General features: G+C 37.7%; 1 protein-coding gene across 9 annotated transcripts in view; it reads right to left on the bottom strand.

The window, feature by feature from the left end:
- Positions 1–26,464, bottom strand: part of CDK14 (cyclin dependent kinase 14) — a 674,504-nt gene that overhangs the window by 477,103 nt on the left and 170,937 nt on the right. For all 9 annotated transcript variants that reach the window (XM_045053225.1, XM_045053222.1, XM_045053223.1 and 6 more), the window contains one exon: positions 24,535–24,629. In XM_045053225.1, coding sequence (XP_044909160.1) covers positions 24,535–24,629 — 95 coding nt within the window. The remainder of the gene's footprint in view (positions 1–24,534; positions 24,630–26,464) is intronic.

Below are 26,464 nucleotides of genomic sequence, written 5' to 3'. Positions count from 1 at the left end.
ATTTACCCACATTTGAAAAACAAATATACAATAATCTATAGTGTTTCGCTCCACCAGCTTAACAATCTGATCAGAAAAAGGAATTAGTTATTTAGAGATAACACAATTTTTATGAACTCTAAAATCACTATTCTGTTTTCTGACTACTCAGAAATCATCCATGTGATATTCTGTCCTAAAATATCACATTGGAGAAGGGGGAATGAGAAGGGGATGTGGGGAGAAGGTCACACCATTTCCCCTGGATCTGGTTCACAGAATCCATTGTCTCCTGCGAATATGTGGACGTCTCCAGGATGGTAATGCCTCTCCAGTTTTTCATAGCTCCTCAAGGATGACAGACAGCGATGAGACACTCTCAACGCCCTATTTCTTCAAAATTCAGTGCAACAATCATATCAAGTCTTAAATCAAAACTCCTCTGAGAACCATAGTACTATCAAACTTCCCAAGACACTTGATAATTTAATTCACTCCTGTATCTGTTCTACATCTTGGTGCTGAGAGCTAACTCACTTGGTAGCAGTGACGTTCGCAAAACAGCTGGTGAGTAACTGCGCTGTTCTCTACCACTTTTCACCCCACTGGTGTCGTCTGTGTGTCAATTTCAAATCTTACCCCCTTCCTGGGTTTCTGATGCTTCTTCTCCTTCCTTCACTGAGCTACACCCTGTATTGTGTTGATCTGGCGTGTGTTGGTTCGGATTTGAGAGACTCTCATCATCCCTTCTGATGCATTCACCTTTCGGAGTCCTAGGGCAATGGACTGTACCCTTCTCCATATTCTTCTGGAATACCTCCAAACGCAAAGAAACATTTTGGAGAGAGCAAGAAGGTCACATGCATGCAGCCTTTGAGGAGACTGCCTACCAGAGAAGAAATAAGACAGTATCAAGCAAATAAAATGCAAGGTGAGCAAAGGTTAACTTAAGTTGCTTAAAAAAATGAATAAAATAAAATAAAATAAAAGTAATGTAAAGGAATTAAAGAAAAGGAGTGGAAGAACTGTCGACATATCAAAAAAAAGGTGGGGGGGGGCAAAGCTTGGAAAAGATGACCAGGACACCCACAGATGTAAAGGTAGTTGATTACACATACTGCTGACATTACTAGAGAGGGGCATGTTTATTTGGTGAGATGGGAGAGTTTCATAAGAACAGAAGTAAAAAATGTAGTTCATTACAAGTTTTCAGAAATTGATTTTTCACATATAGTGAGATTTGAAACTTACTGTGTTAATTAGTCCTACAAATTTTTCTCCATAACACCCACCAATTTATCTCCCTAAACATGCAACACCCATGTGTGCTCATACACACTGAAACCTAAGGATGAAGGGATGGTGTGAAGGTAAAGAAAAAAAGAAGAAGTTGGCTTTTTCCCTGTTTTTCCCTAGTCCTGCTTTCAAGCACACTTATCTGGGGAAACATATTAGTGCTGTCTTTGAAAAGGCTGCGTTTTACATTTCTAGAAAACTCAAATTTTCTCCTTCTGAGGTCAAGCTGCCACTTCAAATAGATTTTTATCTTCAGAAGCTTTTTCCCATGGAAAAGGCTTCAAAAGTCAGAAAAGAAATGGATATATTTTTTGATGATAATATCATCCTTCCCTATCTTGTATTACATTATTTTATAGCTTACGCTTATATACTATATATCATACTATATCTAAATATAAAAAATTGATTCCACTCATTCATAACTTTCTTTTTAAAAAGTCTAACTACAGCACCACCATCAGAGTGAGCCATTAACATGAGCTGGGATTAAAGAAGATGAAGTCTGATGCTCAACCTTAGAGCACTTCAAGCTTCCCGGTTCAAAGATACGTTTAAACCATAATGTTCCCATTTCTTTAATGGAGTCAGAAGTGCTCACCATTCTCCAGTTGAGGCACACATGTTCAGCAGCATAAGAGAGAAGTCAAGCTTCCACTCTCAGGAAAAAAAGCATCTCCAAAAAAGTTAAATGAGATTCACCAAAAAGCACATCACTGATTCACCACAAGGCTTTACGGAATTCCCAAATACTCATTGCCAGGTAGTGTCAACCACAGAAATCTTGCGTTTTCCATTCAAACACAGCCATACAAAATTAAGTGACGTTTGGAACAGCAGGATAAAACAATTAAAACAGCCCTGGAGAGCCATTAAGGCAGGGGTATTCAGAGTTCAGTCTATTTCTACCCATTCTAATAAAGACACACACACACACACACACACACACACACACACACACACACACAAACACACGTCCAGTTTATGTTACAACCAGCATAGCAAGCTAGTATTTTCTTTTTTTGGTTTGGCTGCAAAGGCCCATGGAGAACCAACAAAGATAATTATTACAATAACTTGGTTAAAGGATTAAGACTTATATCAAGTCAAGGATTATAAGTGATTTTTATTTTCTCCATTAAAATGTATTACTGTCATAATTATAGAAAATATGTCACTATTAAATACCTTTAAAATGAAATTTTAAAACAATATCAAGCAAAGTCAAACGTATCTAGTTTGAATGAAGTCTTTTATGACAAAAAGGACTGGAGAAAGTGGAGAACAATGCTTAGGAATCATGAATTACTGCATCTAAATGACTATTCTAAAAATAAAAGTGGCATTAAAATGGACTGCTTTACAGGCGAGCAGGGTGCCAAAGTAAAAAAAATGATTCAATTAAACATAGAGTTGAAAACAATCTACCTACACATGTTGAGGATCAGAGTTTATGCTAATTCATATATTACGAAAGAGCTGATTAAAGAAAGACATTTATAAAAATTATGTATAATTGATATAATAAGTTCTATACTAGTCTTACTTCCAAAACCTAGCAATAGAGCCAGAGTACAAATTAGTCTGATTTGGAATCAAATGGTTTTATACACAGCCAGTAAGCTTAAAATCAAAATAGTTGTCTTTAAGCCAAAAACAGCACTTGTATTGAACATCACTATTGTTCAAGTACCTATAGTGTGACAGGCCCTAGGCCAAGGACTTTATTTTCACTGTCTCATTTAATCCCTATAACAAATTTGCATGATAGATACTACTGTTATTTCCACTTTATAAAGAAACTGAGGCACAGTTCCAAATCACACAACCAGAAAAGGCAGCATCAGAATTTTCAGGAGGCTGGACTTCAGAACCCATACTTATACATTCCCTATGGGGGGAGCAATAATTATAGTGTGAACCACAGAAGAAAGGTACATGATCCACACCTTCATATTCCTCCTTCATTCTACAAAGATGCTCTGCTTACATCAGTATACTTTTTTTCAGATACTTCTGATCTAATTATTTATTGTCAAAGCAATCTCACTATTCTTTGTGTCTTCTAATAATATTTTACAAACCTCAAAATAGATCAATATATGTTAAAATGGCATTAATTAGTCTTATCTTAATTGTAAAAGTAACACGTTTAGGGCAGAATGGTTGGCAAATACAGAAAACGCTTTATATCAGTGATAATCCCATTACTCAGAGGTAAATTTGTCAACATGTGCATGTATCTTCTAGACTTTTTTTTCTGTGTGTAGATTTTTTTTAATGGCATCCCACTTTCATATTTGGTCATTTTCTTTTTTGTTGTGGTTTAATAATATATCCTTTTACTGGATGAGATGAAACAAAAGTCCAGGAAGCCTCAAGTTCAAACAAGCTCACGCTTCCCTTTTAAGGAAAATGGCCCCAGTACTTCTTTCTTTCATAAATTTCCACCACTTTCATTGTGATTTATTGGTGAAAGCAACCCCACTGGTCAAGCAATAGAGACCTGACCGAGGAAGCAAGTATAGGCCTGATGACCACATGGGGGCAGAACCTTTGGGGCACAGTTCCTCGAGTTGTCCTGGCTGGAATTCAGTGTAATGGGAGTCCTCCACATCCAGTGACTGAAAGCAAGCAATCAAATCATCTCCAGGATAGATACACGAGAAGATTTTACTCTATGAACCCAGACCCATGACCTTAGATTTGGAAGAATTCAGATCCATGGTAATCAAATGTGTAGTTGAAGAAAGAACTTCCTCTGCCCTGACTACAAATCTCTACTCCTAAGTGCCATCTGTCCAAGTCTCTTCTCAACACTTAAAGAGTGTGATCACAGCATCCTTAAACACTTTCCCCAATCATTACAGTTAATATTTATTAGTTGAGCAGATATTAATAGCACTGTGACACGTGCTGAAGAGTAAGATATATATGTATAAGAGTACATGATATACATATGAATATAAGTTACATACTTATGAGGAAGTAAAGGACATAGAAATCAAGGCAGTAACTGAGCCGTGAAAAAAAGAAAAGAAAAAATTATTCTGACATTGGTTTAAGTGGTAAGGTTTATTCAAGACTATTGTAATAGCAAAGACAGAGATAGGGCTGAAATCTGAATACAAGAACAAGAAGGGATTTATAACAAATGAGCAGGTAGAGAGCCATTTATGGGTGGATGGAAAATTACTAAGAGGTAACATCAAGGACAGGTGGAATTCTTCCTAAACGGATCTAAGAAGATTTTTGCTAAGGGCAGGCCAGAGCAACCAGATAGAAAGGGTGGGGAGATTTTATCTAAAGGGACTTGGCAGGATTCTTGCTAAGACTAGGCGGAGAAGGCCTGGAGAGGCTTTGTGCAAGGGGTTGAGGAAGACTGTGGCAAAGCCATGGTCTAGTCAAGAAGAGGGCTTAGAGGAGCATAGCTTAAGTTTAATCAAGGACAGTGTCTTTTCAGAAGCCAGGAAAGCCTCACAGTATGAGTGGGACCTGAGTTGGACCTTCAATATAAGATAGGCTGTGGACAGGTGAAAAGGGGAGGTAAGCTACTTACACAGAGGGATCTATGAACAAAGATGCAGAAGGAGGTGGAGAGACACACTTAAAGTACAGAGAGCAAAAACTAGGGAATCAGTAGAACATAAAGAGCAGACCCAAGGTGGATGCCACGTCCACTACAGGACTGATCCAGTAATTAGATATTTGATCTTGCAGGACATCAACATTTTTATTGCCTGCTACACTTTTTTTTAGAGTAGAGCTTTCAATGAAGTAAAAGCTAGCATATCAACAACGTTCATCCAAAAAGTTAAATATACATTTCTAACCAATAAAGTCAATTTAACTAAGCTTATAAGTCTACTAAATGTACTTCATGACATATAGACTAAAACAGACTATAAAATTAATGTTTATAAATATATATTAAAATTAAAACATATTAAAAAATTAATAAAATTCTAGGATTTAAACTGTAGCTATATATACATACTATAAAATATTTGGTGGCAAATCTTTATCGTAAAGACAAAGAAAGCCAAATACACAATCCACCTATGCTGCCTGCAGGGCTTGTAAGCAATAACATGTGTGTTTATCACCATCAAACAAGACATTAACATCCTTTTCCTAAAGAGGATTCTTTTTGCCAAGTTTAGTGCTACAAAATAAGGAAAACCGACAAGGTCTTAACCAAAAGACTATTCAATAATGTTAAGTCTCAGCCACCAAATCTAGCTTCCAGTAAGAAATCTAATTTCTGTTCAGTGCGACAACATAATTTAGCCACTTTGAGAAGAAACCATGTTGAACGGCTTTTCATCCTACTAAATGGCTTTTGTGGAGTCTGACTTCAACAAGCACTGCATGCATGAATGAATGATGTCAACTACTTCAAACAAGGGCTAAACCAGTAAACAGCTACAAATAGGACAGATTTCATAAGCTTTCCCTGATAGAATTATCTGTCTAACTAAGGAATCACAAGTTAGCTTTCCTAAATGTCTCTCCTTTGTGTGTGTTAATCTTCTCAGACATAAACAGAAAGTTTCCCGATATGATTTTCAAGTTCAAAATGAGTGCTGGAGAATGAAGTCTCTGACTTCAGGAGCAACATATACTGGAAAGTAATAAGACACTGACTCAGTTTTCGCCTAAAATGAGGAATGGATACAAACATCATGACTCTCCCCAACTGTAGCAGATGAGAAATCTCATCCAGTTGAGGAATTCTCTTCCACAATAGCACCTTATATACAAATCCTAGTCCAGAAAAGAAATAAGACCTTAGCTAGTATAATATTTTATCTTATAACAAGTAAAAAAAGGTAATATATCTGTAAATTGGGTACATTGAATATGTATCTAAATCTTTCTATGTCAAATACCTGCAAATAAAATAGTCACTTAGTATTTATCATTCTCTTTTTTTCTAAGACTTATTTTATTTTATACAATTTCCTTGTTAAAAAGTGGAATGTAGTTATATATACACACATGTATACACATGTATATGTACATCTGTAGTGATATATAGTATCTATATGTGTAGTAATATAAAACTTATTACAAAAAATAAACACTATGAACCTAATGTCCTGTGTCCATGATAGATAAACATCTTTGGTTATAACACATAGGATTACTGTTCCTTATTTCTTGGTTTTTAAATACACAAATATTTAAAGAAAACACATACTTTATTTTCTTCTTTTTACTATGATCTTAAAATCCAGACCACTAATTATTCAACTGGACTCAGATTATGAATTTTGCAAAGTGAGCAAGAATGATTAATCATGTGTCAGAGAAGCATCCAATCATTATACTACAAACACTCACTCATTCTGAATGACTATGGGGAAAGTATGACTGAATTATAAAGAATATTTGGAAAAACAGGGAAATTTACTCATTTCAGATAGATGGAATGACTCCAACTTTGAAGTGGAATAGGAAAGTGACAGATAAAAAGTTGAGACACCCAAGTTTTTAGGGCAACAATGTTGTTACTCAGGAGTATAAACTTAGGCCCATCATTCAACCTGTCAACACTGCTCTCTCCAACTTTCAAAGACAATCTCTGTTACCTGCATTTTCTTTTACATCTATACTTACATGACTATGTGCATATTCATATGTTATATGAGTATATGCAACACAAGGGAAAGTTTTTGAAAAGTAAAAAGGGAAATATAATTAGGAAGACTGATTACCAAGTGGCTACTAACATTGTCCCTATGTAGAGATCTGGCCAAGTCAGCTTCAAAAATTCCCTTTGTGATGCAGCATCATTTACATAGCTATATTTATTAGATAAAATAACCTTAAATACAGTTATTCTCTCCAGCGCTTATTAATTAAACAAGCCCTTTTACTAACAGATGGGTCAATGGTAAATTAGCTCAGGTCACACAAGCTATTAAAAAAATGATTTATAATTTAATCAAGTCATCTGAAAGTTTATGTGAATAAATTACATACAGACAATATAAATGCACCTGCTTAGACACCAGTACATAAGGAAGTGACTAAAAAGAACAAAGAAAAATTAACAAGAAAATTTGGCAAGACTTTCAAAGGCCACAACAGGTAGAATAATTTTCCCCTCTTAATTCAATTTTATTTTTTTTTCAACGTTTTTATTTATTTATTTATTTTTTTGGGGGGGACAGAGAGAGACAGAGCATGAACGGGCGAGGGGCAGAAAGAGAGGGAGACACAGAATCGGAAACAGGCTCCAGGCTCTGAGCCATCAGCTCAGAGCCTGACGCAGGGCTCGAACTCCCGGACCGCGAGATCGTGACCTGGCTGAAGTCGGACGCTTAACCGACTGCACCACCCAGGCGCCCCACTTAATTCAATTTTAAACGCTTAACTGCATTCACAGCTAGTGCTGGGAATATACTTTGGGTGGGGGCTCAAGGGTGCTGAGTTTCTGATTTGCTCAAAAATCTATTTGAAATAATTGTTTATTCAGGGTACATCTATCACTATAATATTAGTTGCTCCTTTATGAGAAAGACAAGGGTTGGGGCGCCTGGGTGGCACAGTCGGTTAAGCGTCCGACTTCAGCCAGGTCACGATCTCGTGGTCCAGGAGTTCGAGCCCCGCGTCAGGCTCTCGGCTGATGGCTCAGAGCCTGGAGCCTGTTTCCGATTCTGTGTCTCCCTCTCTCTCTGCCCCTCCCCCGTTCATGCTCTGTCTCTCTGTGTCCCAAAAATATAAATAAACATTGAAAAAAATAAAAAATAAAAAGACAAGGGTTGTAAATGTGCTGGCAGTTCAGGAGTTATATTTGCCACATGAGTAGAATAAAAAAGGAGTAAGAGAAATGGGTATCATCAAATCTTGGGCTGATGTCCATAATGAGAAGGCAGCAATGGAATGGAAAACCCCGTCCAAAATAACTGTATCCAAAGAAAGGAAAAGGGAAGCAGTGAGTGTTCTATTCCGTGCAGCCCCTTCTATGTGGAAAGCCACAAATCACCTGCGTGAAATGAGTGGAAACAGCTATGCAGTCACTGTGGAGTTGCCTGGAACAGTGGAGAATATGGATGGCAAATGACTAAAGAGAAACGGCAACAGAGGCACAGAGGGAAGATACAAGAATCATAGGAGTAATTGACTCTGTACCCTATGGTTGATCATTAACAAAAGGGTAGAGTAAGCACAGATTTTAATTTTTTTCTCAAAATAAAATAAATAAGTAAAAAAATAAAAGGAGATAAAAATTAAGAACTCAGCTCTAGAGGTGGGCTGACTGAGTCTGAGTCCTGGCTCTGCCACTTAGCTATGGGATTGTGGGCAAGTTACTCAATCTTTATCAGTTTCTGTATCTGTAAAAAGGGAGAAATAATCTCCTTTCAAAACTTTTCTAGAATTTTTATAAGAAACAAAGAAAAAGATCATAGCCAGCATTCATTTCACATCTACTACATTCGAAACCATGTTCTAAACACTCCAAATGCATTCATTCATATATATTCTTCACAGCTGTATGAAACAAATTCTAATATTTGCCCTATTTTCATAGGTGACAAGATAAAGCTTAGCCAAGTGTTCCATAATATTAGCTTTACTTCATGACCCTAAATTACAAAAAGAAAGGTAGTACTGAGAGAGAGAGAGAGAGAGAGAGAGAGAGTCACAAAAATACAGTCATTAAAAAATCACAACTAGTATCAATGAAGAGAAAGGGGCCAAATAGAGAAACCCACGTGCTACACAGAGAGCTCAATGATGTAATTACATTTTTTAAAAACACAAAAACCAGAAAGATACTTAACAATAATAATACTTTTATAGGTATAAGTCCTCCATGAGATGAAACTGGCAATAAAAACAACTATTTCAGGAGCTCCTTGGTGGCTCAGTTGGTTAAGCATCTGACTTTGGCTCAGGTCATGATCTCACGGGTCATGAGTTTGAGCCCTGCGTTGGGCTCTGTGCCGACAGCTCAGAGCCTAGAGCCTGCTTTGGATTCTACATCTCCCGCCCCTGCTCGCTCTCTGTGTCTCTCTGTCTCTCTCTCAAAAATGAATAAATGTTAAAATATATATATAAATATGTATATATATATATATGTATGTATATATATAAAGCAACTATTTCAGATTGACATATTATTAAAACATTAAAGAGGGAGACCCGTTATCAAAGACATGTGTAATAAAGTTCAAGCAACAGAGAAAATAGAGTTCTTCAAATTTCCTCATCAAGAATATACTTCAGAATATATATTCCTCATCAAGAATACACCTGGGTGGCTCAGTTGGTTAAGCATCCGACTTTTTTTTTCAAGCTTATTTATTTAATTTAAGAGAGACAGAGACAGCATGAGCTGGGGAAAGGGGCAGAGAGAGAGGGAGAGAGAGAATCCCAAGCAGGCTCCACACAGCCAGCGCAGAGCCTGATGTGGGGCCTAAACTCACCAATCATGAGATCTTGACCTGAGCTTAAATAGAGAGTTGGCCGCTTAACTGACTGAGCCACCCAGGTGCCCTAAGCTGCTGATTCTTGATTTCAGCTCAGGTCATGATCCCAGGGTCAGGGGACGGAGCCCCCGTGTTGAGCTCCAAGCTGGACATGGAGCCTGCTTAAGATTCTCTCTCCCTCTGCCCCTCCCCACCCCCACTGTGTATGCATGTGTACTCTCTCACAGAAAGAAAGAAAGAAAGAAAGAAAGAAAGAAAGAAAGAAAGAAAGGGAAGGAAGGAAGGAAGGAAGGAAGGAAGGAAGGAAGGAAGGAAGGAAGGAAGGAAGGAAGGAAGGAAGGAAGGAAGGAAGGAAGGAAGGAAGGAAAGAAAGAAAGAAAGAAAGAAAGAAAGAAAGAAAGAAAGAAAGAAAAGAAAGAAAGAAAGAAAGAAAGAAAGAAAGAAAAAGAATACATTTCATGTTTTTCCTTGGTCATTTTCTCTCTCTCTTTCACTGATGCCTGGGTCCTAATCTATATACATACCAGATTCTTTCCCATCTGTTTTAAAACTAAAATGACGAAAAATACTTCTGTCCTTTCTTCTTTTCCTTCCCTTTGCTCCCCTGGTCCCTGCATTTCAGCCTCCATTCTTCCCCTCTCTTTAATCCAAAGCAATTAGGTCTCTATTCCCACTGGTCCCCTACACATACCAAACAAAAACTTTCCTAACTGCAAGTTTAGTGGATTCTTTTCAGAACTTCTCTTTTCAGGACCCGGCTGAGTTTTTCACATTATCACCCATATTCCTCTGCAACTCTCTGCCTTCCTCAGCATCTGGCTGGTCTTCTGGCTACCCCTCCAGTCAATCCCTCTCATATTCTTTGGTTCCTCTTTTGTCCAACTCTAACTATTGGTATTCTATTATTTCACCTCTTCTATTTCATTCAGAGATGAGATTCATTCTATTTTAATAATCCTCCACGCTTTACTTTGGGCACAGTCCCAGGTGCCCTCAACTCTCCAGATCTTAGCATTAAAACCTTCCTGGGGACATAAGGCAAACAAAGACAACAAAAACAAAAACAAATACTCCCACTTAACTGTCACTCTGTTTAACCCAGCCCATTGCTTTCTCATTAGGAATTCAGCTTCCTCTGGGATCCCCAATAGGCCTTATTCATAACATTTATTTGGTTTTCAGTATCTCCATGTCCCTCTTACTTCTCCTAAGGGGTTTGATCATACAAAAAGCCTTTGGTTGCTTTTCTGCTTCCTCAGGGGCTTTTTTGTCTGTCTGTACCTGTGCTCGTTGCTAAGCTGCTTCAGAATTCACTCTCTTGTCTCACGCATCAGGCCAATAAGGAATGACTTCTATGTTATTCTCTGTTGAGTTACAACAGGGCTTTCAACTATTCACCGGAAGTTCTTTGTGTTTTACAATTTCCCCTCAACTCAGATAATGCTGGTGGATCTGTAGGATCATTGATTTAAATCCCTGAAAAGACAGACCGTTACAAATACAGCAATCCCAAGGAGACCATTTTGAACCAGAGACAGAATTATTTTTCAAATTTGCAAAAATGTGTTTATACAGGGAAATGTATGTTTGTTTACTTGAATCCCAGAAGAAAGAGAGCACATATTTGCTTGGTAATCAACCATTAAGCATGAAAAAAGTTTCATGTCTAAAATCTTTAAATTTCCTTTCTGTCTTGAGATTTTTTTTTAAGCTCAGATATGTTTCTGCATAAAAGTCACTGAACGAGTAGTATTGTTTTTCCATTTTCAGATTCTACTGACAAAGGTAGATATCACTCTCCATCCAGTTCATTATAATGAGGCAACAAACGAGAGCCTGAAGTTGAAATTCCCAGGAAACCCAAACATACTTAAGGAAAGAATAAGATCAAGCCTCACTCCTTTCTCCAAAGCCTTCTTTTCTGATCTTGGCCTACCAGATGTCATATTCCTCAAAAATCACCCTAAAATCAACAGTGTCTACTATCCAAATTTTGCACTTGATTACTTTATGCAGTTTATCATTCTAGATTTTTCAAGTACTTGCCATCTCTCCATTATTATAATAGTATAGTATACTCCTTTTGTATGCATCAATGCTAAATAAATTATAAGCATCTGACTAAAACTCACTGATGCTTTGAGCTCTAACAGTACTTGATTTCACCCAAGTCTTAGCTTCCTCATTAATTCCTATTTCAAATTTCCAGCATTTCCACTATCTTGAATTACTCTGAGCTATCATCTATATTATGAGCAGTAAGGGATCTGAGTAGGTCATTTGAATTTTAGAATGATGTTTCTATTTCACAAAAATCATGACATCTAGACTCCTTTTCTTGCTGTTCAAGAGAATGTGCTGTACCTAAAGGTTATTAATCAGCTATGAAACTTCTTAAATTAATCGACAAATCCTTCATTAGAGATTCAATGACAATTACAAACAAATTTTAAAAAGCTCCCTAAGGTTCACGGAAATTAACATTTCTAATTACTCGGTTGAATTTCATAATAAAATACCTTAAACAAATTATGTTTTTTGGCAAAATGCTTTATCAAGTCTCTAGAGGAATAAAGCATTATATAAGTAAGGTGATCGTATATTTTATCATCCAAATGGAGACACTAAATGGTAAAAACATTGAATTTGTAAAAAGAAATGCTATTAATAACAACACAAAGACAACAAGCAAAAACCAGGACTGTCCTAGGCAAACCAGGACATAAGGTCCCCTCTATACATGGCACCTAAACACCAAACTGAGTCCTTGTTCTCAAGAATATGTCTAAAATTTAGTGAGTTTAATCCAAAAAGGTGTCAGAGAATATGTGGTCAGAAAAGATAACTGGAAGAACTCTGTGCAAAGGTGAGAGCAAAGATGTAACTCTAGACTAAAATGACACCCAAATTGTATTGTGCGGTATTAAAACATAGCCCCACATTCTCTGATATTCCTTGTTGAGAGGTACAGTCTATGTTTCCCACCCTTGAATCTGGTCTCTCAGAACACTGGATCAATAAAGTAGGTGAAAGTGACACTGCCCCAGCTCTGGGCACTGGCCTTAACGTGTCGGCAGCTTCCACTTGCTGTATCTTGGTAGTGCTGTTTAGATCACCTATTCCTCACTGATCTCTGCCCGTTTGATCCATCAGTTACTGACACAAGGTAGTTAAATGGATTTGTCCACATCTCCTTTCAGTTCTATCAGTTTTTGCCTCCCATAGTTTGACACACAGTAAGAATCATTATGTCTTCTTGTGAAATTAATACCTCTATCATTATGTGATACCTCTTTTTATCCTCATGGGCTTCTGAATCATCAGGAAGTGTCTACTCAGTCTGAAATTAATATAACTACTCCAGCTTTCTTTCAAATACTGTTAGTATGGCATTTTTTTTCTATATCAATTTATCTTTAACCCAAGTCTTTATATTTAAGGTAGGTTTCTTATAAACAACATAGAGTTGGGTCTTGTTTTTTAATCCACACTGACAATCTCTGCCTTTTAATGGGTGTATTTAGACCAACTATACCCTAAGTGATTTGGACATAGGTATATTAATACCTACCTTGTTTGTAACTGTTTTTATTGTATTTGTCCTTTTTTTGTTTATTCCTTTTCTGCTTCCTCTGATTTTAACTGAGCATTTTATATGATTCTATTTTATATCTTCTTAGCATATCAATTTTATTTTTTGAAATCTTCACAGTGGTTGTCCTTCACAGTTGCACATTTCTAAGTCTAGTTTCAAATAATACTGTATCAGTCATGTGTAGCTTTGTACCTTCTAAGAGAGTGCTCTCCTTGCCATCACTCACCCCGTGTGATACTGCTGTCACAGATTTCACTTACCCAGACGCTATAATCACCCAATACATTGTTGCTATTATTGCTTTAAATACACATTGCATTTCTACTTCAACTAGATGAGAATAAAAGATTGTACATTACGTTTCTTTACTTCTTCTCAGACACTCTTCTTTATAGAGATCCAAGTTTCTAACCTGTATCATTTTCATTTTGCTTAAAGTACTTTTAAAATTTCTTAAAAAACAAGTCTACTGCCAATGAATTCTCTTCAGTTTTTATTTGAGAAGACTTCTATTTCTCCTTCACCTTTGAAAGGCATTTATTGGATATAGAATTCTAAATTGGTGATTTTTAAAACTATTTTCTTAAGTATTTCACACCATTCCCTTCTTGATTTCATGGTTTCAGATGAGAAGTCTGATGTAATTCTTATCCTTGCTCCTCTGTAGGTAAAGTATTTTTTCTTCTAGCTTCATTCAAGATTTTCTCTTTGCCTCTGTTTCTCTGCAGACTGAACAGGATATGCCTAGGTGTAGGGGGATTTTATTTTTGTTTTTCAGTTTTGTTTACACATAAGTATATACTTGGTGTGCTCTGAGTTTCATGGGTCTGTGGTGTGGTGTCTCATAAATTCTGGCAAAGTCTTCTGCTATTTTTACCTCAAATACTTCTGCTCGATTCTTCTGCTGGTATTCCAATTATGCATGTGTTACACTTTTTGATATTATCCCACAGTTCTCAGATGTTCTATTTTTTATATAAATTTATTTATTTATTTTTAGAGAGAGACAGTGAGTGGGGGAAGGGAAGAGGGAGAGGGAGAGGAAGAATCCCAAGCAGGCTCCATGCTGTCAGCACAGAGCCCTCTGCAGGACTCCATCCCATGAACCATAAGATCACGATCTGAACCAAAATCAAGAGTCAGATGCTTTAAGCAACTGAGCCACCCAGGCGCCTCTCAGATGTTCTGTTTTTCTTTTTCTTCTTCTTTCTCGCATTTCAGCTGAGGAGGTTTTTGCTGACCTGTATTAATGTTTGACCCTTTCTTCAGCTGCGTCTACTGAGTACATCAAAAGCATCTTTCATTTCCGTTATAGCAGGTTTTTTTTTAATTCTCTTTTGATTCTTTCTTAGGTTCTTTCTCATTTCTCTGTTTACATTACCTATCTTTTCTTGCATTTTGTCTACTTTTTCCACTTGAACTCTAAATATATTAATCACAGTTATTTTAAATTCCCTCTCTGATAATTCCAACATCTGTGCCATATCTGAGGCTGGTTGTGATGACTGTGTTGCCTTTCCGGGCTGTATTTTTTTCTAACCTTTTGGAATGCCCTATAACTTTGTGCTAAAAGCCAAACATGAGGATTTATGTTAATCCGGCTAAGAGTTATGCTGTGTTTACTGTTCACTGTAACAATAGGTACCAGAGACTTCAAATTATTCTAGTGTTGCTGTTTTTTTACTCCTCCTGACTTGAGGTTTCCATTAGTACTCCTCTTCATGGAGAGTCTGTGTCTTGCAACTCTCAGCTATCACCTGCTGTTATTATGCTGGAACCCTGTTGGCATTGTGTAACGTATGAGGGAGTGTGAACGTTCTCAAATCTTCTGAGTGAGTCTGATTTCTTTTAGTGAGCCTGCATCGTGGGATGTGACCTTCACAAGCGTTTCTCCAGTGGCATAGCTCTTCTTTTTTCCCTTTCAACCCCCTACTTCCTTCCCTGACTGCAATGTTCCCAATCTACTTCCTTGAGGCCCTGACCATTACTGACTCTGGTTTCCCCCACTTATGTGAGGCAGAAAGGCTGGAAAGAGTCTGAGTGGGAGAGACTCCCTTCCACCACCTGGGATAAGGCTTCTAGCAAAGATTTTTCCCCACAGAACAGGTGTCTGTGATGGATAACACTCTGGGTGTATCTGATGGTGATTATTCTTCCTCTTCCCGTACCAGAGCAACAAGGGGATTTTCCATGATTTCCACTGTGAGAACCCTATGGGGGTTCCTGGAGGCAAAGCCCAAGAAAGTGTGGGGACATCCCTAAGACTATGGCCCCCAAAAGTTTTCACCCTCATGCTAGACCACACCCCTTCCCCATCAACGCATAAAAATTACCAAGTATCCTTCCCAGTTTATGGCTCCACCAGCTTGTGCTCCCACTGAGGAGATCTGGGCTATGTCTATCTGGATATGTCTGTCTCTCCAGAGTTTAGTACAGCAGTTTGCCCTGTGGCCTCCATTCTCTGATGAATTGAACCAAAGTCGCTGATGTTCAGCTCACCTAGTCCTTTCTCCTTGTAAGAATGGGAGCATCAGCTTCCAAGCTCTTTATATGTTGGAACTGAAGCTAAAAGTCTCACTTCCTATGTTTTGAGATGTTCACTCAGAGAACCCAGAGAACTCTAAGAGAGCCCAAGCCACATGAAGAGTCAGCACCAACTTGCCAGCCATGTAAGCCATGCTGGCAATGGATCCCTCGCATCTCATTCTACTGCACAAAATGACAGCAAATGAAGAAGACACAAACTTTTCCCACCCTTCTCCAATTGCAGATTCATAAGCAAAATAAATGATAGCTGCTGTCTTAAGTCTCTAAGTTTTGGGGTGATTCCTTTTGCAATAATATATAAGCAGAACATTCCTAACATGATCTTTAAGGCCTTGCAGATTTCTCAAAATTCAATTCACACCAATCTCCCCTGAACATACCCCATGTCACATGGGGCTCTTGGCATCTGTACAACACACCAAGCTTTCCTTGGGGTCTGTCCCTACACTTCACCTGGTTGGTCACATCTTATTCAGATCTAAGGGTAAATGTCCCCTCCTCAGCAAGGCTGCCACTGTCCATCCATATAAAGCAGGCTTATTGCTCACCCCTCCTTCTCATGCAAATTACCCTCCACTCTCTATCTTAATTCTTTCTCATAGCTCTCTTTTCTTTTATGCAATTTAAATTACAGATGTGTCTGCTGACTTAATTAGCTTTTTTCTCCCCTACTAAGCAGCATAGGCAGCATAAAAAGAAGAACTTAGTTTTGCTTACCATTACATATCAATTCCCTGGCCCAGTACACAGAACACACCAGGGTCTTGGTAAATGCCTCTAAAGATGGAAGCTCTTTTACTAGGCATGGAAGGAAGGAAGGAAGGAAGGAAGGAAGGAAGGAAGGAAGGAAGGAAAAGGGAGGGAGGGAGAGAGGAAGAAAGAAAGAGGAAGGGAAGGGAAGGGAAAAAAGGAAGGAAGGAAGGAAGGAAGGAAGGAAGGAAGGAAGGAAGGAAGGAAGAGAGGAAGAGAGAGAGGAAGAAAGAGGGAGGGAAGGGATGGAAGGAGGAAAGGAAGGAAGACAGAGGAAGAAAGAAAAAGGGAAGAAAGAAAGAGAGAAAGAGAAAGAGAAAGAAAGAAAGAAAGAAAGAAAGAAAGAAAGAAAGAAAGAGAAGGAGGGAGGGACAGAAGAGAGGAAGGAAGGAAGGAAGGAAGGAAGGAAGGAAGGAAGGAAGGAAGGAAAAAGGAAGAAAAACATGAACTGCCTCTATGCACTCCTTGTTCAGACCATGGCTTCTCGACCTTGGCCCTACTGACACTTTGCGCCAAACAATTATTTCTTGTGAGAGGCTGTCCTATTCATTTGTAGGACATTTCACAGCATCCCCTGCCTCTTGATGCCAGTAACACCACCACCATTCCCTCAGTTGTGAAAAACAAAACTGTTTCCAGATGTTTCAAATGTCTCCTGGGGAGCAAAATCAAGAACCAGTTGAGAACCACTGATTTAGAATGGAAAGATGCTACTTTCCCAGCATCCCGGTTGAAACTAAAAGAATCACGATAATAATGAAGCAACTCAGGGATGTGGATATGCTTTAAACTGAAACCAATCTTATCCATATATCCTTCTCCTGGCCCTCCTCAGAAACCACTTAAACTGAACCATGGGGGCGATATCCAAGATGCCTGGACATTACAATAATTGGAAATTCCACACTTTTTCAAAAAATTCCTCCACTAACCAAAAAAATGCTTCAATTTTCACCAGCTGGGCATGTCTGATATATGACCACAATTCTGAAGACATCAAATATCACAGATTCTTTTGAGGGTCTCCAAGTCAAATGATCAAAGAACTCTGATAATAAAAATGGCTAACAGAGACCAATACATTTAAACATTGTCTAACAGGAAAGTTATTCCTATACCGTTTAGTCTAGTAATTGAAATCATACTTCTCCCCTAAACAATATCCCCATTGTCACTTTTGTCAAAAAGATTAGGCATTGTTTGTTTATCTGCTGCAAACTAAATGAAACCAGCTGTGCCAATGAACCAGCCTCCAATGCCTTGTCTTCTTCCTCTAAAGGAAGTCAGAGCTGAATCTGCAATAAGAAGAGACTTTAGGGTTTTTAGAATTAGTAGATGTGGTGAGTGGGCTATTATCCTCCTTGGCTTAGGTAAGGATAAGAATTCTACTTTTTCAACTTTCACCTAGACACAAAGAACCCTGGATCTGAAAGGTAAAAGGAATAAACTCATTTACTTCCTTAGCTTTTTTCTTTTTAATCCAGTTCCTCTAGTCGGACATACATTGTAACGCTGTATTTTGTGCCTTAAATTATAAGCTAACACTGACAACATTATCATACTATGATGCCATTTTCATACCCTGTGATTAATAATGTGGACACAGGCTCGATCTTTAATGCAAATGGTGATAATAAGCTTTGGCCTGTGGACTCAAAGTCTAAAAGAAAATCAGAGCAGGCCTAATGAGAAACAGAGACTGGGCCTCGGGAGCATCCTGCAGCAGAGCTCATAAAATGTAATCAGATTTGCCTCTTTTGTACCGAGTTCCCATTTGTGGGTAGGCAGCCTCTCAGGATGCTAGAAATCAGCATGACAATCCAGGTGTCAACACTTAGGATGGAAACTTCAGTGAACCGGGAGTTCAGTGTTTTCCATCTGGGGATTTCTGATTTTTAGAATTCTTCAAACTCCTCCTGATAGTGTTTCAATGGAGTTGACCTTCAGGGCAAGCAGTAAGAGCCACCTCTTTAATCTCACATATTCTGAAAAGGTGGTTAACTGCCACAGCCTTTCTTCTTGCTGCTGCTTGTTTTAATTAACAGCATTTCTTCCCCCCTATTTCTCCTGGGGCTTTCAAGAGCTCTTTGAAATGTGTTTAGTATAGTTCAGTCTTGGTTTGGCATAGTCTCTCAATTTATGAGGTCGTTTCATTCAAGTTCAATTATTCAGCACAAATTGGCAGAATGAAATGCTAAAAGAAGATTGGCACTTTCAATCACATAAATCTCATGTTACATAAAGTGAGCAAATTCCTCCATTGTTCTTATTGACCTCTGAGATAACAATTTACGGCTGGCACAAACCAGTGTGGGCAGGCTTCTCTGCTTAGCAGGCTCCCGCAGGAGTAAGGTTTTGGCAACATCACCTCAACAGAAACTGAAGATAAGCAGAAAAAAATGACCAGAAATCAGGACCATCTGTAGGCTGACTTGGTCTAAATAAGTCCAATGCTCTAATTCCAGAGATGGAACAAAGACCTGGCTTTTCCTTTTCTAAGTGACATGAAGTATGGGAAAATCAAAAGCCTCACATCCTCCCTAGATAAGTAGGAAAGAAAGGAGAGGACTCTGTTCTAGACAAAAGGAAAGGTTCATAACTTCTCAGCACTCGCGGCAGGTGCAGAAACCTGGGGGGGGGGGGGGGCGGGGGGAGGTGGAGAGCTCAGGTATCTAAGAGAGACTTGGGTGTACTCTGCCTACAGATTCCAGTTCATTGAGGAGCATGTGGTCCCCACCACATCTCAAGACTGAGGTGCTGTGGTCACAGCTCTTATCTACATCAGCCAGGTATTTATGGGGGCTCACACATAAACGACCCACCAACCCTGCCCAATTACATTGCTTAAAGCCAATTCCACTTTGGGGCGCCTGGGTGGCTCAGACTCTTGATTTTGGCTCAGGTCATGATCTCAGGATCAAGCCCCGCATATGATTCTGTGCAGACAGTCTGCTTGGGATTTTCTCTCTCTCTCTCTCTCTCTCTCTCTCTCTCTCTCTCTCTCTCTCTCTCTCTCTCAAAATAAATAAACTTAAAAAAAAAAACCAGTTCAACACTTAAACATAATATTTTTTGCTTAATCAAAATTTGCACAATAATCCAAATGAATCAGTTTGCTTTTACTTTAACAAATTCAGTGGAAAGTCTGACAACAAAGGGTGAAAGTCTCACTATATTTTCTTGGAGACCACAGCCCAAGACAACTGTCCCAAGGATTCCTATGAATACACGCAGTGATGAGGGAGGCTTGATTTAAAAGCAATGAGGCTTAGCATTATCCTCTGCAGTTCCATCCATGCCATTGCAAATGGCAAGATTTCATTCTTTTTTATGCAAAGCAAGTCAGAGAAAGACAAATACCATATGATTTCACTCATATGTGGAATTTAAGAAACCAAACAAATGAGCAAAGGAAAAAAAGTAAGCGAGATTGAGAGAGAGAAAAATCAAGAAACAGACTCTTAATTATAGAGAACAAACTGATGGTTACCAGAGGGGAGATGGCTGGGGGGATGGGCTAAACAGGTGATGGGGATGAAAGGAGAGTACTTGTCTTGATGAGGACTGGGTGATGTATGGGAGTGGTGAATTACTATATTGTATACCTGAAAAGAACATAACCCTGTATGCTACCTGGAATTAAAATAAATTTTTTTTAATTAAAAAAAAATAAAAGCACATGAGACTGTGAGTTTGATCAGTCACCCCTGGAGAGAACATATTTTAAATGCTTTAGTCAACATCATCCTCTCTTTCTTCCTTTTGAAAACCCCATGCCATTTTACCTGGGCCTTTTGTTACTGTATTCTAGCTCATATCAAATATACTACATTCTAACTTCTATAGAATTAGGTATGTGGACCATCCGCCTTCAAGACTGTGAAGTCTCCTAAGGTCAGAATCCACATGTGATTCATCTCTTCTTCATCTACAGTATAAAAAAGGCATAAAAACAACATAATAAACACTTGTCATTGGTTGAATAAGCTCAAAAAAATGTTAACAAGTCTCTTAATATATACAAGTCCCTGGGATGGGGAGCCTGAATGGTTCAGTCGGTTGAGTGTCCGACTCTTGGTTAAGGCACAGGTCATGATCTCACAACTCGTGAGTTTGAGCCTCAAGTCACACTCCACATTGATGGCTTGGAGCCTGCTTGGGATTCTCCGTCTCCCTCTTTCTCTGCCCCTCTCCTGCTCATGCTCACGTGCACATGCTCTCTCTCTCTCTCTCTCTCTCTCTCTCTCTCTCCCTCTCTCTCTCTCTCTCTCAAAATTAAATAGACATTTTAAAAAATCCCTACAAAGATCCCTGAAAGCTAAAAAGAGGATTTTGAGGTTCTAAAGACAATTTTAAATGCAAAATATTATACAATGCATAATTTCTTTAATCTTATATTAAATGTTACAGGGATTTAAAAGAGAGAACATAATCAGGAAACCAAACCAGGATAGAGATCAGTAGTCAGAGTGATGATAAAATGTCTCCCTTCCTCAAATATGAACACACACACACACACACACACACACACACACAGAGAGAGAGAGAGAGAGAGAGAGAGAGAGAGAGAGAGAGAGAGAGAAAGCATCTTCAAATGGAAGAACACTGGTTTAAAAAAAAACAATCTCTACTCAAATATGAAAATGTGGGAAGTCCAAAGCTTTTATTAAAAAAATTAAAAAGCTTAGTTGTGAGTGTTGTATGTTGACATGATTGCAGTACCAGTCATATTCTTTAGAACCAAGTTCATTATCAACAGGGCTACACAGTATAGAAATCTTAGTCAATTTCTCCCCAATCTATATGTCTCTACAAGAATAAGAAACTGAAAACAATTCAAGGTAATAAAAAGCCTCTCTATTCCTTCTAAATTTTCCAAACCATAGCTAACAGCAACTCCATCTAAGTCAACAAGTACACAAACCTTTTGGGGGTGGAGAGGACAATATCTTTTGATTGTATTATTTAAAGAAGAACTATGAAATAAAAGATGACATAATATATACCATAAGTAGTAAAAAAAAAAAAAACCATACACATACTGTCATGAATTTAGTGCCAAATTAGTGAGGTTTGAAATGCACAAGTGTTATGGATTGATTATGTCCTCCAAAAAAGGTATATTGGAGTTTTAGTCTCTAATACCTCAGAATGTGATGTAAGTTCTTTGGAAATAGGGTCTTTACAGAGGTAATCGAGTTACAATGAAGTCATTAGGGTGGGCCCTAATCCAATATGATCTCTGTCCTTACAAAAAGGGAAAATTTGGATACAGACACACACACACACACACACACACACACACACACAGAGAGAACATCATGGGAACATGAAGGCAGAGATTGAGGCGATGCACCCACAAGCTAGAAGTGCCAAAGATTTCCAGCACACTGCAGAGACTAGGAGAGAAACAGGGAACAGATTCTCCCCTACAGAACCAACCCTCAGAAGGCACTAACTCTGCCGACACTTTGGTCTTAGACTTTTAGCTTCCAGAACTGTGAAAATACAAGTTTTTGTTGTTTAAGCCACCCTATATGTGGTACTTTGTTTGGGCAGCCCCAGCAAATTAATACAATGAGGTTCATGGCAAAATCCAAACTTGACACGTGTAAATCAAGGCATATATGTAAAATGCTCACAGACTAAAAAATAGTGAGATCTCTACAAATGCCAGGCAGTTTTACCACAAGACAATGATAGCTGCTCTCAGAGAAGATGCAAAAGATAACGCTTAAAGATAGAGGTAGGGGTGCAGACATTGCTGGGAGAATGGTGAGGAGTCACAACACTTGGCTGGCTATTTAAATTACAGCAGTTCAGGGGACACATCAAACAAACTCAGCTCTCAAGCCTTACTAGATGGCACCTAACTATTGTGCTCTGGCCTAACCCCACCACCTTCAAGCAAGCAAGCACAGACAGCCTGTCATCTCTTAAAGCAGGTGAGTGGTCAATGGCTTTCATCTCCAGCTGGAGGAAATTAAATGCTGCACGTGACCAGCAGCCTTGAAACTGCTTGAGAAATGCTGACGAGATGTATTTAGGCCTGCTGGAGTGAAGAGTATTAACTGTCCAGAACTGTCCTTCTCAAAGATTGCAGATACTTAAAAGGCAGTCTTTTCTTTTATTCAAGCATAATAAATGAAGGATTTTTCAACTATCTCCAAGATTTTGACATAAATCTTATAGTTAAACATTTAATAGAGTTATTAACTTACATTTGGATATCAGCTGAGTATATCTTTTTTGGGAAGGCACTTCAAAGTAATTGGTGTGTTTCCTTATAATGAAATAATATGTTTGCTTCTGTTTGATTCATGATTACCACAAGCCAGAGCATATGTGAGAACCATCTGGAATATTCAACAAGGACCAAGACTTTCCAAGGCAGGCCTTATACTGTTGAAGCAGTGTTGTCTAATGGTTAGGAAAAGAATGGCTTCAAACCAGAGAGATGTGAGCTACTTGGACAAGTAGCTAAAACCCATCACACACCAAGATTCCTAGTCAAAAGGAGATGATAATAATAGGAATTATCTTATAGGACATTGTGAGGAATAAGTAAGAGAATGGATATGATATATAATGATATACATTACACAGAATAATTGCTTAATCCAGTGTAGTTATCCTTATATTATAAACATTAAATGTAAGTAATTTTTATAAATTAGAGAAATCAATATTTTTCCTTAAGAAAGAATATAAAGTTTGACATACAACCTCTATTGAAATTTGCTCAACAATAATAATGCTCAAGCACCCTAGTTAAGTCATTGACAGCCCTCTAGACTTGGTTTGGTTTTTTATTCCCCATCATGTTTATTTTTCATTCAAATTTTTTAAAAAGACTTTTTTTGCAAATATCTAAAATCCCAAAGTTAATACTACTATTTTTGACTTCTATTATTCCTGCATCCTTACTTACATATCTTCCTTTGTCAGAAGTATTTCTTCATCCTCTTAAAAACCATAAGCAAAGGTAAAAGACTACATACCAGAAAAGCCAAAGATTAACAAAAGGGCCAAAATTTCTAATTATATGTTTAGAATGATCTTTCAGAGAATTTCCTTCTACACGTTTCTATGTAATTAATTAGGTTAAAGTTTCCTATCTTCCATAATAACTTAAAAGGGACAAAAACAAGGATGGTTCAGAAAATTATTTTTCAACATTATTTGGTAATAAGGTTATTAAGGTAAAACAAGGCTTGAATCTCCTACAATTGTTTGAAAAATAGCATTATATTTCTACATGCCACTGAATACAGTAACTCCATGCTCTTAATCAATAAGAGAGAGGGAGGAGGCCTATCAGAAACATAGAGGGTAAGCTCTTTAAGAATACAAATTTGTGCCTGACCGCAGGATAGCATGGGGGTGGGGGTGGAAGACAAGAACAGGAGGGAAGGGTTGTTTCTCCAAAGTGAAAACTATATGTAGCATGATGCCAAAGTACACAGGTAGGAAAAAAGAAAAAGTTCGTGTTTCTTTTAAATTTAGTGACTTCTGAAAGATGAAGTAAAAGTTCAATCTAAAAAGACGCAAGGATGGCTAATACATTTAGCTTTGTCAAATCAGTACTCTTCTTCATAAGCAAACATTAAATCACCAAGAGAAATTAATCGTATCATTCACCTAGAAATGAATTCTCCTTCTAGGGTTTCAGCTCCAATGTCGGGGGGGGGAGGGTAGGACAGAAAAGATAAATTGGACAAGTCTGCAAACTGTTTGCTAGCAGAGAAAACCAATTCTGCTGACTTTTACACTTCCTAAAACAACAACAAAAGCTGAGAGGGGAACATCTATTGTCATTTTAAATGAGAATTAATTAAATTATTTAATATTATTAACTATTAATAATTAGTATTGAGAGAGCAGGTACGTTTTAAATGTGAAATATTCAAAAATGAATGAACTTACTTGCTTTTTCCTTTGTAAACTGTAGCATAAGATCCTTCACCTAGTTTTTCCAGTTTTTCGTATGAGTCAGCTTTTCCAAATTTGGGACTGGTTGGCTAAAAATGGAGCAGAGGGTAAACAAAACAGATTGTATCAAACTAATTAACAATAAATAGGCCAATTTTGCTAAAAATGTACAGATTCTGACTCTGTAAATAACTTTTTTCTAAGAATACTTATTCTAAAAAACAACATAACATCTATTCAGGATACAAAACTCAGAAGATGCAGGTGAACAGAACATAGGGTAGAAAGTTTAAATAAGCTATCCACCAAGACAGAACCACTGTTAATATTTTGACATCTCTCCACATTGCTGCAAATGGCAGGATTTCACAGGAGGGCACTTGTTGGGATGAGCACTGGGTGTTGTATGTAAGTGATGAATCACGGGAATATACCCCCAAAACCAAGAGCACACTGTATACACTGTATATTAGCCAACTTGACAACAAATTATATCTATATATCTATATCTATATCTATATATATGTATATATATATATATCTATCTCAATATATATATAGATGTATATATGTATATTTTGATACCTCTTCTTCCAGCACTATGTGCTAAAGACTGCTTTATTACATAAAAGTAGGATTACGCTATACATACTGAGTGTAATCTGCTGTTTTTTCCACTCGATATATTATGAGTATTTTCCATGTCATTATATAATCTTCTAAATTAGGGGCTGGCTAATCCAACCTACCACCTGTTTATCTCACAAACTTAGAAAAGTTTCTACTTTTTAATGGGGGGTGGTGGTCAAAAGAAGAATAAAATTTCATAGCATGAGAAGACTACATATGAAAATCAAATTTTAATGTCCACAAAGTTTATTAGAGTGCATTCATGCATGTTCATATACACATAGTCTTATGACTTGCAAGCTATTACAGAGTCGCAGCTGCAACAGAGATGATATAGCCAACAAAACTGAAACTATTTACTATCTGACCCCTGTTGCAAATCATGACTGTATAATATTCAGCCATTTAAAGGCTCCTCCAATATCTCTTAGCAATAATGCAAACAGATAATCAAAGACATATCACTCAGATATTACTCATTAACACAAAAGGAACTGTCTTATGTGTTATAAACAAGTCTTTAAGGTTTAGCTGCAGCAAAATAATTCTTCCTCAAGACATGGTACATCCCATCAAGACCATAAAAGTGCTGAGTGAGTAATCTCACTCTTACTGTCCCCAGCTCCTACCTCAACTTTCACCAGACAGCAAGAAATGGGGAGTGTTGTCCTCCACAGGGCAAGTTATCAGTTATTTTAATATCACTATAAAAAGGTAATATCAAAACATATCAGAAAATGATAATTATAAAAGGAATTAAAAGCACCTTAAGGATTATCGAATCTCAGAAATTTTCACAGAGAAGACAGCTGAGAGTGGGGGTATTTGGGCTAGAAAGGCAGAGAGAGTACTGAAGAAGCCATTACCCAGAGACAGGATGGCAATCTCCTCCATCCCCAAGCTATAATCCCTGTCTCTCTCATACAATCACTAGAGATGATTTACAGGAAACAGAACAAACTGATAGCAATTCTCAAACACAAAAATGAGTATATAATCCAAAATCACAAATCATTTCAGGAAAACCAACACCTTGGAAAAAAAAAGGTATAAAATTCAATGGGCAGATAAAGTTAAACCCTGATAATATAGTTGACATTGCAAAGAATAACTCTGAGTAAAAATAACCAGTATCATCAAAGAGATTTCAGAAGCTATCATATCCTTTAAGAAGAAACAATTAGAGATTTATTTAATGAATGAATTAAAATATTCAATGGGCAGTGAATAAAAGAACCAACATAAATGACAAGTGATATGCTCTGTGTTTGAACAGAATTCTCCCAGAAATGTT

The sequence above is a fragment of the Felis catus genome, chromosome A2 (assembly GCF_018350175.1).
Source record: "Felis catus isolate Fca126 chromosome A2, F.catus_Fca126_mat1.0, whole genome shotgun sequence".
NCBI lineage: Eukaryota > Metazoa > Chordata > Mammalia > Carnivora > Felidae > Felis > Felis catus.
This window is presented reverse-complemented; position numbering and strand designations above follow the sequence as displayed.